This window comes from Sminthopsis crassicaudata, chromosome 3 (genome assembly GCF_048593235.1).
Source record: "Sminthopsis crassicaudata isolate SCR6 chromosome 3, ASM4859323v1, whole genome shotgun sequence".
Lineage (NCBI taxonomy): Eukaryota > Metazoa > Chordata > Mammalia > Dasyuromorphia > Dasyuridae > Sminthopsis > Sminthopsis crassicaudata.
The window spans coordinates 313,932,749-313,946,982 of record NC_133619.1 but is presented as its reverse complement, the minus strand read 5'-3'; the positions used below and the strand labels follow the sequence as shown (position 1 = coordinate 313,946,982).

The following is a 14,234-nucleotide window of genomic DNA, read 5'->3' as shown; positions in this document are numbered from 1 at the left end:
GTGCCTGGTGTGTGTGTATTTGCATACATATGTGTGTATACATAAATGTTCATATGTAAATATATATGTATGTGAATGCACATACTGATGGATGAACCTATTCACCTAGCTACATTTCATTACCTGGATAATAGGATTTTTTGATCTAATGGGTTTACTTTATGTGAGTGGTTACATCAGATTCCCTTGAGAGATTATGAATATAATTTAAAAGGATTTGCAAGATATGAGACTTGATGCAATCAATGCAATGTCATTTGCAAACAAGAGCATCTGGAAGACTTCATCATTTATAGGGAATCTTTTTTCCATTTAAACTCTCCAATGAATATTCTCCTAATGGTGGAAAACATGTTTACTGATCATATATATCCTTAGCTTTGTGCCTCACTTGGTAATTGTAATAGCCAACATTTATATGCCACATAAAAATTTAGTAAAGTACTTTATGCATATTAACTCAGTTGATCTTTACTACAATTCTATGAGGCAAGTGTTATTATTACTAAGAGGTTAAATGACTTGGCCCCAGAAGGCAGAATTCAGACTCAGTTCTATCTAGCATATCACCAATCTAATAGCTTCATATTAATGATCAAAGGATTCTCAAAGATGTATTTATCATTATATATTCATGGAATCTTGTAAGACTTAGGTATATGCACAAAAGACACATTGTTAGTGTTTTTTTTCTACTAAGTACAGTCCTTTTTTATAGTTAGCAAGCAATCACAGTGAATTTTCAGTATACTTTTCTTTCTTTCTTTCTTATTTTTCCCCCTGAGTCTGGGGTTAAGTGACTTGCCCAGGGTCACACAGCTAGGAAGTGTTAAGTGTCTGAGATCTGATTTGAACTCGGGTCCTCTTGAATTCAAGTGCTCTATTCACTGCGCCACCTAGAAGCCCCTTCACTATACTTTTCATTCTCTTATTTGATTATATAAAGATATGAACTGCCTGCATATTATTTTTAAAACCTTTCTGATCTCGCATACTTTCATTGAGGATGGATATGTAGATTATTCTTGGAAAAATTTTGTGGAAATATGAAAGTAAGCAAATAGGTCATTGTTAGTGATATTCTTTTGGATATTTTTATTTTTTAGTCTGAGATTTTTTGTCTTTACTATGCTCCCTTCTTTTACATTCTTTGAAAATCAATATCTCAGTGTTTCAAAAATTATTTTACCCCATTTCCTTCTCCATGTAAAGTCTTGTTCATCTTCCCATCTTTGTTGTTTTTTTGTTTGTTTGTTTTTGATTTTTTGTTTTGTTTTGTTTTGATTTGTTTTGTGTTTTTTTGGGGTGTGGTACTATTTCTGTTTCCTCCTGTGGCACATCCAGGACTGTGATATTAGAATCCAAATGTGGCACCACTGCTATTGGTGATCAGAGAAAAACAGATTGTTAAGCCTCCATTTCAGATGGATTATTTATATATCATTTCTCTTTCTCTTCCATTCATTGTCTTTCTCATTTCATCTGTACATGTCCTAGTGTCAATCTGGCTTAATTGGGTCTCCTACCAAGTGCTCTATAAACTTGTTTTCCCTCTGATGTTTCTTAGTGTTTTCCTAAGTTATAATATTATACAGATTATAAAGAAATCTGTATTACTTCTCTTATACAAGGGATAAATCACTTTGGACTAAAGTAGCTAGAGGAAAAGAATCACAGAAACATTTAGACAAACATTGGCCTGGAAGAGTAGTTATTATTTAGATTAGTTATAGGAAGCAAGGAGAGCTTTTCTGGCAAGAAGATTGTAACAAAAATTAGAAGTTGAGAAGGATTATGGTATTACTCTTCCCTTCCTAGCACAAAGTACTGAAATTTCTGATTTTTATTGAGGAAAACTCTGTTCCCCTGCTTTTGATTTGCCCCAAAGTCCCCAATTTCTCAAGGGATATATCCATACTTTATCAATATAAGACTGTACATTTGGAGCCAAAAAGGAATCTTAAGAGGACATCTAAAGAAATCTCTTCATTTTTACAAATGTGGAAAGTGAGGTTCAGAGAAGTTAAATGACTTTTCGAAGTTATTACATAGTTAGTAATTTGCCAAATTTGGGTTTAGACTCCAAAGTATAGAGTCTTATTCTGTAGGTTTTAAATTTACTTTAAGAGCAGTCAAAATAACTAGGAATTATGCATGTTTATGGTTTTCTATTTTCTCTTTCTCTGGTTTGTTTATGAATTATTTATCCTCTTAAATGTATACCTTACAAAATTAAGCAAACAATATTTCACTGATCCATTGACTTCCTTGGGGATCTGGCAAATCCAGCCCTGCTTATTATTAACATAATTTTAATTAAGGAGTCATGAACTGCTTGTTGAAATTTAGCCATAATCTCATTCATTGAGGGTGAGGTTTTATCCTTTGGATGCCGTTGAGTTAAATCCCAGGAAAGACAGAGCTAAAGTGGCATGGAAAAAAGAAACAACTGAATTTTGAGTGTAAGGCTGAAGAAAATAAAATCTATCTCAAAGAATACTTATATATCATGTTGCTTTCTCTTTGAAAACTGTTCAGACTCACAGAGTGATAACTTGATTGTATCAGAGGGCAGCAAAGGATTAAGTCAGATGTTTATATCATTTTATTAGAAAAAAAAAAGATATCTGAAGGTTGCAGATTCCTCATCCAGACTATTTCAAAGGTTTTTATGATTCTTTTAATATAAAGAAAGCAACTTCCCACATTCAGTAGACAAAGCAAAGTTTTATATAAGAAGCATATCAGATTCTGATAGAAAAACGCCTATAATAAGCAGAAATCTGAGCCATGAATTAGATACAGACATGCAAAAAATAATAACAACAACAATCCCGTGAGATTATGTTAACAGCACAAATCACAAACTCTCCTTGCTGGGTGTCATTCTCTTTAATCTTAGATACTTTAGTGCTAGTCCATTTTCTTCAGTAGGGAATCTTACTAAAGCTAAACATCCTGATTAGGATCCTCGTGGATTATAACAAAATGATTTATAACTGAGAGTATTAAATAATTCTTTTAAAGGCTTAAAACTTCATAGTCTTACATAATGTACTTGGTTGTAATCCATGTTGCTTAAATATTGAATTAAAAAATTATTTAGCTGAAAGTTCACAGTACAGAGAAAACACATGTATTTTAAATGACAGATCAGAAACAGTTCCAACGTCTATTATTCCAACCACAACTCTTCATTTTCTTATATCAGTTGTTCTGAAAACAACTACCACTGACAGCAAGCTAGTTAGTGCTTTAGACACCGTTTCATCCAGCTAACCCACTTCCTGCCAAAGTATTATCTCCAGATATTGCTATTAAAATACACATTTTAAATGGGAAATAAAGGAAATACCAAGCCAGTTTATTATTAAAAAAAAACAGCTTATGATAAGTAGAATGAAAGATCAAGAGCTGAACTATCTAACAGCTAGATGAAGAAGGGTACTGTCTGAACCTTGAGCAACTTGCAAGATCTAAGAATAGAGTAAGAGTTTTTGCTTTACTCTCAACTTGTCTCTACCTGTCTTTCTTATTTATCTCAGTGAGATAGTGTAGTATGGTGAATAGACCATCACAATTAGAGTTCCAAAAACTTGGATTCAAATCCAACCACAGGCACTTAACTTCTCTGAGATCCAGTTTCCTTCTTTATAAAATGAAGAGATTAAACTAAGATAACTCTAAGGCCCTGTTCAATTCTAAATTAATGATCTTTTATTCTCTCTTTTTCACTCTTTAGATTTGCACACTAGACATGGAGGATTTACAACCACTTTGAGACTGTTGAGAAAGTCTTTCTGCCCTCCCACTAACCTTCATTATGAACCAATCCATTCAAAGAATGCCACCTTTTTTCTTAAATCACAGAAATAAGTATTCATCAAACTAAGCAATAGAGTTGTTTACATTAAAGATGGACATGCCCATCCTACATTATTTGGCTGTCATTTTCCATCCTATATATCTCTCTAGGCCTCTATATCTTTAAATCTACATCTCCATTCTACCTTCCATCCCTCTTAGATGGATAGATGGATGAACAACTGAATGAAAAAGATTCGTATTAAGTTCTTACTGTGGCAAAAATCTTTGCTAGATGCTAGGTATACAATTTTGAAAAACCTAGTCTCTTCTTTCAAAGAGCCTATATCCTAATAAGAAAAGGTTGTATATTTGTAGTAAGTTATTTACATCAATCCTTCAAAAGATCCATTACTTAATCAGTATAAGGACTCTTTGTAAGAATTTTTTCAATCCACTCTTGACCTTAATGGAATGTTTTCATGAGCTGCTGTGATCATTGTGGTAAAAATAATTCACTGCCTCCTGTGCTGCTTTCTTGGTACTGAGCCTTTCAGCACTGTTTGTTGGTCCTCAGGCTGCAGAAGCACAATCAAGCTGGGATGTTCTTCCTGAAGTCAAGATAAACTTTCTCTTCTTTCTCTCCTAAACCTCTTACATTCTTGCTCCTTACCTCATTACTCACTTAAAATTTATTTTCTCCAAAGTTACTCCTGATCTTTTAATTGAGCAGTCTAATGCCTTTTTCTCTGTTTTCATTATTCTTGAATTCTCTCCAGGATTCAACATGATTGAGCATCCTACCCTTGTAATACTTTTTCCTTATAGATTCCTTTCCATATGTCTGGCAATTCCTGATCCCCCTTTACTGGATCTTCATTACTATTTTGGCCTCTATTTGAGGATGTGCCCCAAGGACTTCTTCAATTTTTACACTTTCCCTCTTGATGATTCATCCTATCCCATGGACTCAATTACATCTGTGGGCATGACTCCCAAATCTATATATTCTACACTTTATTGGATAATCCCATTAGATACTCATAGAAATCTCAAACTCAGCTTTTTCAAAATAGAATTCACTATCTTTTCCAAAAACAACTCACCCCCTCAAACTAATTCCCCTCTCAAGATCAAGAACACAATCATCCTACCAGTCCCCAAGGTTTATAAGCTCAGCATCTTCACCTTTCTCTCTTATCACAATCCAAGCCTTTGCTACATATCTTTACCACATACTTTTTTCATCTATTTCCTTTTTTCTACTCATAGCTACCATCATAGCTCAGGTTTTCATTTCTTATCTGGACCATTGCAACAGCCTCTTATTTGAGTCTCCCTCATCCTTCTTTATTTTGTAGCCTCAGCTAATCTCTCTTTCCAAATTTATTAGACAACCTAGGTGCATTATTCCTAATCCAGTCCATCTAGAAGCACTGCTTCTGACTTTGAAAGTAACTAAGGCTTCCAATGGGTGGTGAGGGGAAGCAAGAGTATTTTAGGAATGGGCAAGATATATGAACTTGGTCTGCCTCAGTTTTCTCAATCATAAAATGGGGATTAAAATTATCTACTTGAAAAAATCATTAAAAATAAAATAATAATAGCAAAAATTTTATATCTTAAAGTATTTTATAAATGATAGTTTATGATAAAGATGATGGAGAGGAAAAGAAGGATTAGTACATAGATAGAACATGGAATGCAGTGTATGGAGTGGAACACAAATGTCTTTTATACTATTATTGTTCTTAAATAAGAAAGGGGAAAGGATATAAAGAGGAAAAATAAGAATGTTCTAAAGTCAATCCTTCAGTGCATCACCATTTTACTTAAAGCCTGTGTAGCCCTATCTGCACTTTTCCATTCATTAATGTATTTCTTCTACTATCATTATCCTTCAAACATAGAATTCCATAGGATCATACAGCTAAAAGATACTTTAGAAATCATCTGTTCCAAATTTTACATTTTTTATTTTAGAATATATATATATATTATAGTATTTGTATAATATGTGTTCAAAATCGTTCATACAGCTTGAGATCATCTATTCCACATTTTTACATATTTTATTTTAGGGTATGTGTGTGTGTATATATATGTGTGTGTATAAGCTTAGGATAGTGCCCAACACAAAGCAGGCACTTAATAAATGCTAGTTTATTTCTCTTCCTCACCTCCCAGGCATTGAAATTAAGAGTGTATTCTGGTAGTTTTAACTAAATCTTCCTGACGTCAGATATCTTCTGATATAGATGTCCTGTCATCACACATCAAGACAACTTTGTGTAACCTACAACTTTCTCAGGCATTTGCTTCACATTTTAGTTAGCTCAGGAAATCCAAAAGATAATGTCCTAAGGCCATCTTAGATACTTGTACAAGAAGAAAAAAATTAGAACCAATAGAGGTATGAGTTACTGGGATTTAACACTTGCCCTTGGATATCCTGAGGGCTAAACTAGAGATAGCTGGATCTTCAGAGAGAAACATATATTTTGGTGTCCTATGGAAATTTCAAGAAGGACCTAAGAAACTTAGTTTATGGAGTATGAGCAGTGCTGGATGGTAAAATACAAGTAGAAAACCTCCTTCAAACCGAGTAAGAAAAAATTTCTTACATCCTTTATTTCCCACTCACTGGGGGAGTGGGATATGATTCACTATGTGTGTAATTTCATTTTTATAGATTTGGTAACATCCCCACAAAGTGTGATGATGATTTTTCTCATCTACATATATCAAAGAAAATATTTGTGTCATTTAAATCAGTATCAGAAATAAATTTGAAAAAAGAATCATGAGACTTATCCTCAAGACATACGTAAGCCCTGATCTCATTTGTGTGGCAGTCTGCATTGATGTCATTTTCTTGGAGTGAGTTCAGTTTTTGTGATTGCTGCCTACTAAGCTTTCAGCTCAGACTCTGTTGCTAAGAGTCTGATGCCCATGATTTAATGTGCTCTTGGGGGCTGGCTTTAAAAACAAATCCTTCAGAGCTTTTCTTTTTCCAATTTTTAAGTTTACAGATGAAAACGATGCTGTCATGACCCTGAAACATGAAAAGGAGGAGACTTTGATGAACAAAGGTAAAAAAGAGAACTTATGGACAAAAATATGGCCAGTAGCAAAATTGAATACATAGATCTTTGTGACTTCATCATGAGATAAAGAAACAGGAGCCTCATTTTTATGTTAATCTCTTGGATTTTTAATATGAAATTTATGGCTCTACCAATAAGAGTGGATTAAAGGCTAGAGGGCCAACACTATTTGTAGACAGATAATGATGCTGCCTTGTATCTTGAATGTTGTGATTCAAATTGCCAGAAAGGGTCCCATAGACTTTAAATGACCAGGCCACCTGAAACTCTCCCCATTTTTTTTATCTTTGATTTAGTGTATTGCTTCCAAGTGCGTATATCTTAATATGGAAGAATGAAGTTAACTCCAGCAGTTCCAAACATCTTGAGGTCAGGGGTGATTTTTTATTTAGTCTTTTTGTAGGCAATGTTAACACAGCATTTTACATGACCTATGACTTTATTGATTTAGTTTAGTTAACTATGAAGAAATTCCTTGATAGCTTTATAGTCTTAGTGGACTAAAGTTCTGAGAAACCAAATCACCATGACCTCATAGCCAACATATGCCAAAATGCTGGACTTAGGGAATCTGTAATTTTGTCCAAGGACAATGTTCTTCCTACTCTGCCCTGCTGTTTTAACATTTCATATAGTAGTCATTTAATAAATGCTTGTTGATTGGGATTGGATTTACCCTTAGAACGGATTAATTGATTTTCAGGTGTAAGGAACTTGAGTGATCACTTAGTTCAATTTCCTTCACCCATTATTTTTTGCTTTTTTAAAAATTAAGTTTAATTTTTAAAAAAATTACAAACATTTCTCTCCCATCTGCTTCCTTCCTAAACTGTCTAAGAGAGGGGAGAAGCCTTTTGTAACAAAAAAAATCACATTGGTCATGTCCAAAAATATATATGTCTTATTGTACACATATCGCCTCTTTGTCAGAAGATGGGTAGCATCTACCTATGGAACCTTGGTCGTTCCCTGCATTGATCAGAGACCTTAAGTCTTTCACAGTTGTCCATTTTTACAATTCAATACCTTCATTTGTCCAAGGGTTGGATTAAGACCAAAGAAAGTTAATTGATGTCTCCTGATCATATACATGAGCCAGGATTTGAATTCTCATCTTTTTGAATAGAGGCCCTTCATTTTGTCCACCATGTTACCTCTGTCTAATTGCTTATTGTATTTATTACAATTGTTATATTCAATTAATTCATTAGCATGAGTTATTTTAGAAAAAGAGGAGGTCATAGCTAATAGAGAAAAGATGGATTAAATAATAATAATCCTATAATAACAATTATTTAACACCTACTATGTGTCAGATACTGTACCAAGTACTGGGAATACAATAAAGAAGTAAAAAACTCACTGCCTTCAAGAAGCTTACAACCTAACAGGGGGAACCTGAAGATCACAGGAGTGAAATAACAGCACACACTGAATAGAATTGGGGTATGGCCTACACCCCACATCTGTCAACTCTATTTACAATGATTTTAAATAAAATATTTAGAAAGCAGGGTTCTGAGAGAATAGCATGTAGTACAGGTTAAATTTCAATTGAGGATGCTAGAGGCAAGGTCCAAAGAAGAGGGCAGCAGCCAGAGAGGACTCCATTAAGAAGATACTGGGGACAAAGGGAAAATCATGAAGACCCTGGATACCTGGCAGTTTGGGCTATGGTTGGGTAAGGGCATCCAAGGCAAATTGCATCATTTGATCTTGGTCCCTGACCCACATCTATTGGCAAAAGACTGTAATGCTTGCTTATGACTAAAAGTTTCTTTCTGTTGTATTCTCAAATTAGTACAGCAAAAGTGACTGTTAAGACGAATGGCAGAGAGAAGCCAGAAAGTTCATCAAACTCTCCCCAGTTTCCCTCAGAAACAACATTAAATCAGGCCTCTAAAAGAACTCACAAAAAAGACAGAGTGAATCAATTTTTTAGCTTAAGTTAAAAGGTCTTCAGGGAAGATCTCACTTGGGTAAAAGGGAACAGAGCACAGCATAGGCAGTGTCTGGGCAAGACAAGAGGAGGCTTTTAGCCACAAGTCAGCACCCAAGACTCAGCAGTCTTGGATCAGCAGGCCAGCTAGGAGGCCTTGTAGCCTCAACACAGAAGGGAAACTGCCAGCCCCAGAATGCAGGTGCAAGTAGATTGGACCACTCCAGCACAAAGAGTAAGTAAGCTCTCAGCTCCAGAGATCCTGTCACAGAAACCAGAAACTGGGTCCTTAGCCCTCAGTGTAAGAAACTTGGGACGGTCGCCCTTGTATCTCAGGAGCAGAATTCAACTTTAAAAAATGAGAAAAAAACAAAGAGTCCAGACTATAAAAAGCTACTGTGGTGACAGGAAAGATTCAAATACAAACTTAGAAAAAGACAAAAATGTCAAAATGTCGACATATAAATCCTCAAAGAGGAATATGAATTGGTCTTGAGCCCAAAAAGCTTTCCTTTTTTTTTTTAAGTCTAAAACTGATTTTGAAAAATCAAATAAGCAAGGTAGAAAAAAAATTGGGAAAATGAAACAAAAATTAATTGGAAACTAAATAATCTTGAATGAATGGGTCAGAAAATCATAAAAATCATCAATAATTTCATCAAAGAGAATGACAATTTTGTGACAGTGTAGTAAAATTGATGGGATGCAGTCAAAGCATTTCTTAAGGGAAATGTACCCGTAGAGGTTTATTACATGAATAAAATGGAGAAAAAAAGATCAATGAATAGGGAAGACAACTAAAAAAGCTAGAAAAAGAATTAATTAAAAACTACCAATTAAATATCAAATTAAAAATTCTGAAAATCAAAGGAAAATTAATAATATTGAAATTATCTAGTAAAGAAAACTATGAATTGGTTTTAGGGAAAAAAAAACAAACCAACTAAATAGATAAACCTTTGGTTAATTTGATTAGAAAAAAGAAAGAAAACCAAATTTCCAGTATCAAAAATGAAATTGTTGAATTTACCAGCAATGAAGTAGAAATTAAAACAATAATTAGGACCTAGTTTGTCCAACTGTATGCCAATAAATCTGACAATCTAAGTACAATAGATGAATACTTACAAAATATACATTTCCAAATTAATAGAAGAGAAAATAAAATACTTAATCTATTTTAGAAAAAGAAAGTGAACAAGCCAACAATGAACTCCCTAAGAAAAAATTTCCAGGACCAGATTGATTTAAAAATAAATTCTATCAAACATTTAGTGAACAATTAATCCCATTGTATAAACTATTTGGAAAAAATAGGTGGAATCCTACTAAATACTTTTTTATGACACAGCTGATGTCTAAATCTGGAAGAGCCAAAAAAAAGAGAAAGTTATAAATCAATTTCCCAATTGAGTATTGATGAAAATAAAATATTAGCAAAGAGTCTGCAGCAATTTATCACCAGTGCAATACTCTATGATCAGGTGGGATTTATTGCAGGAATGTAGGGCTGGTTCAGTATTCAATACTTTTCAGCAAAAGGTAGATTCCTTCTTTGTCTTTTTAAAGATCTAGTTTTTTTTTTTTTTTTTGCTTTGTCTGTGATTAGAATTGATCTCCTCTGCTTTTTTCCCCATCTAAAGCATGAGATATCAGCATAATTGACCATAATAATAACAAAACGAACAGAAATTATATGATTATCTCAATAGATCCATAAAAAAGCTTTTGACAAAATACTATTCCTATTAAAAACACTAGAGATCATAGGAAACTGGAGCTTTTATTAAGCTTGATTGATAAGTAGAATAAGAAGATCCAAAAAACCACCAAGCATTATCTATAATAAGGATAAGCTGGAAGTTTTCCCAATAAGATTAAATATGAAAGAAATATGCTAGTTATCACTGCTATTATTTATTTATTACATAATTATTATATAATATAAATAAATATTTATATATAACTAGTACTGTTAGCTTTCGCAATAAGAGAAGAAATTGGGATGGACAACGAGGGAAATGATATGATGGTATTCTTACAGAGCCATCAAGAAATTAAAAAAAAAAAAAACTATTTGAAACAACAGCTGTAGCAAGTTTCAGGATATAAAGTAAACCCACAAAAATCATTAGCACTTCTTTCTATATTACCTACAAAGCTTAGTTGCAATAAATAGAAAGAGAAACTCCATTTAAAATAACTGTAGACAATATAAAATATTTGGAAGTCTACTTGCCAACACAAACCCAAGAACTATATAGACACAATTATAAAACACTTTTCACATAAAGTCAGATCAAAGCAACTAGAAAAATATCAATTTCTTGTGAGTAAGCCAAGCTAATATAATAAAAATGATAATTCTTCCTAAATTCATTTACTTATCCTAGGCCATACCAATCACACTATCAAAAATGATTTTATAGAGCTAGAAAATAATAACAAAATTCATCTGGAAAAACCAAAAATCAAGTATATCAAAGGAAATATTGAAAAAAAATGCAAAGAAAGGTAACTTGGTCTTACCAGATCTAAAACTATTTTAAAGTACCAGTCAACAACAATGTTTGATATTGGCTAAGAAATTTAATGGTAGATCAGTGGAACAGATTAAATACACAAAACACTACTCAAAACACTGTAGTCAATAATTGTATTAATCTTCTGTTTGATAAACCCAAAGACTTCAGTTTCTAGAATAAGAAATCATTATTTCACAAAAGCTTCTAAGCAAACTAAAAATAGTGTGGTGGAAACTAGGTATGTACAAATATCTTATACCATATACCAAGATAAGGCAAAAAATGGGTATATGAATCTATCTATGTGATACCATAAGCAAATTAGAAGAGCAAGGAAGTTTACCTGTCAGATCTATAGAAAAGGAAAGAATTTATGATCAAACAATAGAGAACATTATGAAATGGAAAGTGAATAATTTTGATTACATTATAAAGGTTTTGCAGAAGCAAAATCAATGCAAACAAGTTTTGAAGGAAAGCAGAAAATGGAGAAACAATTTTTGCATCAAGTGTTTCTAATAAGGACCTCCTCAAATTCACAGAGAACAGAATCAAATTTATAAGAATACAGATCATTCCCCAGTTGATAAATGCTCAAAGGATATGAACAGGAAATTTTCAGATGAAAAAAATAAAGCTATCTATAGTCATATGAAAAAATGTTCTAAATCACTATTAATTAGAGAAATGAAAATGAAAACAACTCTTTGGTACTATCTTACACATCAAATTGGTTAACATGACAGAAAAGGAAAATAGTAAATGTTGGAGAAGATATCAGAAAAATTGTAGCACGAATGTATTGTTGGAGAGTTGTGAACTGATCTAGCCATTCAATTGAGAGCAATTTGGAATGATGCCCAAATGACAATCAAACTATGCATACCCCTTGATCCAGCAATACCACTGTTAGGTCTCTCTGTTCCACAGATAATAAAAGGGAAAAGGACTTATATGTACAAAAATGTTTTTAGCAGCTCTTTATGTATTGGCGATGAATTGGAAATTGAAGAATTGCCCATAAATTGGGGAATAGCTGAACAAATTATTATGTGAATGTAATGGAGAACTGTGAGAATGTAATGGAGAAATGAAAAGCAAGAACATTGTAGAAAAACCTGGAAAGATTTACATGAACTGATATTGAGAAAAGTAAGAAGAATCTGGAGAACAGTGTACATGGTAACATAACATTGCATGATAATCAACTATGCTAGAATTACCTCTTCTCATCAATTCAGTAATTCAAGATCCAAGGGACTCATGATGGAAAATACTGATCCTTGAGAGAAAGAAAATAGGGAGTGTGAATATTTATTGAAGTGTACTTACTACACTTTTGTTGTTGTTGTTTTTCCTTTTGCTTGGCTTTTCCCTTTGTTTCTCTTTCTTTTTTCATAACATGATTAATGTGGAAATATGTTTACATGATTGCACATGTATATATCAGATTGCTTGCCATTTAGGGGAAGGAGGTTCAGAAGGAGGTGGAGAAAAAATTGGAATTCAAAATTTTATAAAAAATGTTGAAAATCGTCTTTACATCTAATCGGGAAAAATTTTTTAAAATCAATAATAAAAAAGGGGACAGAGGGTGAGAAGAGGCTTATGGGAGACTGGGAATGAGGAATCTGACTCACTTCCGAGTAGTTAACATGTGTACCATGAATAGCATGTAATGAAAACCAATTACATCCAGTCTCTCTTGGATCCTCATCATAAATACTTTGCAGAAAGATGGTTTTTAATTACCCTAAGAATACCTTGGTACTGTTTTACATATTGATATTTTAATATAAAGACAAAATGTTTATGGTTTCTTATTTTATGTTTTTATTGACATGTCTTTTGGATTATTGTCTCATTATCAAAATGTGATTGCTTTCCTTTTTACAACCTTTAGTCTCGGTGGATGATAAACCAAAACTGCTTGCTGATACTCCAGAAACAAAACAGAACTCTTCACCACTTAACTCAGAAAGGTGAGAATACGGCAATTACAGAGAATCAAAATAATTTTAATTATACTGTTGAAATGCAATTATCAGTGTTGAAGTACAAGAAGAGCCAAATTATGGTAACAAACAAGAAATGATAAGTGGAGACCAAATTATGTGGAGGAAAGAAACACTGTGAAGATAAATCTCATAGATCTAAATCTAGATCATACCTCAGGCCAACCTCCTCCCCTTTTACAGATAAGGAAACCTTGGCCACAGAGATTAAGTGACAGACTCATCATCACTAGGCTAGTGAGAATCAGAAAGGAGGTATAAAATATTTGATTTCATAGTTAATGTTCTTAACACTATAAGGTATTTTCTTCTTGACTTTTTCTAAATCAGGGGTTCTTAACTTGGGGTTTAAAGATTTCAGGGAGTCTATAAATCTGGATGGGAAAAATAGCATCTCTACTTCAGTATAATTGTGGGGTTTTTTTTGGGGGGGTAATACTATGTACTTTATTATATGCATTTTAAAACCTTATTCTGAGGAAGGGTAGAGTGTCAGTAATCTTCACCAGCCTGCCAACAAAGTCTACAACACAAAAAAGTTAAGAAGAACTATTCTCAATCCTTTTTGTTTTTTCATTTCATATTTCCCTCGGGGGATTGGAATCCAGAATATTCTCCACTCTTCATATTCTTCATTACTCATATGATACTTTAACAAAGCATATTATATGTGGTTCTCACAAGGAGTAACTAATTCAAATTATTGTAAAGCTGTCACAGAATAGAAAATGGGACCTATCTGAGGTATGCTTATAAAGGAATGAAACTGATTTTCCAACATGGCTTTTGGAATCAGTCTCATTACTTTGCCATCACCTCTCATCTTCGTAATTGTAGCCAGCTT

General features: G+C 33.2%; 1 protein-coding gene across 1 annotated transcript in view; it reads left to right on the top strand.

Moving 5' to 3' along the window:
- The window catches only part of MORC1 (MORC family CW-type zinc finger 1), a 72,060-nt gene that overhangs the window by 35,405 nt on the left and 22,421 nt on the right, over positions 1–14,234 (top strand). Inside the window, exons 6-7 of the mRNA XM_074301135.1 lie at positions 6,830–6,896; positions 13,279–13,357. Coding sequence (XP_074157236.1) covers positions 6,830–6,896; positions 13,279–13,357 — 146 coding nt within the window. The remainder of the gene's footprint in view (positions 1–6,829; positions 6,897–13,278; positions 13,358–14,234) is intronic.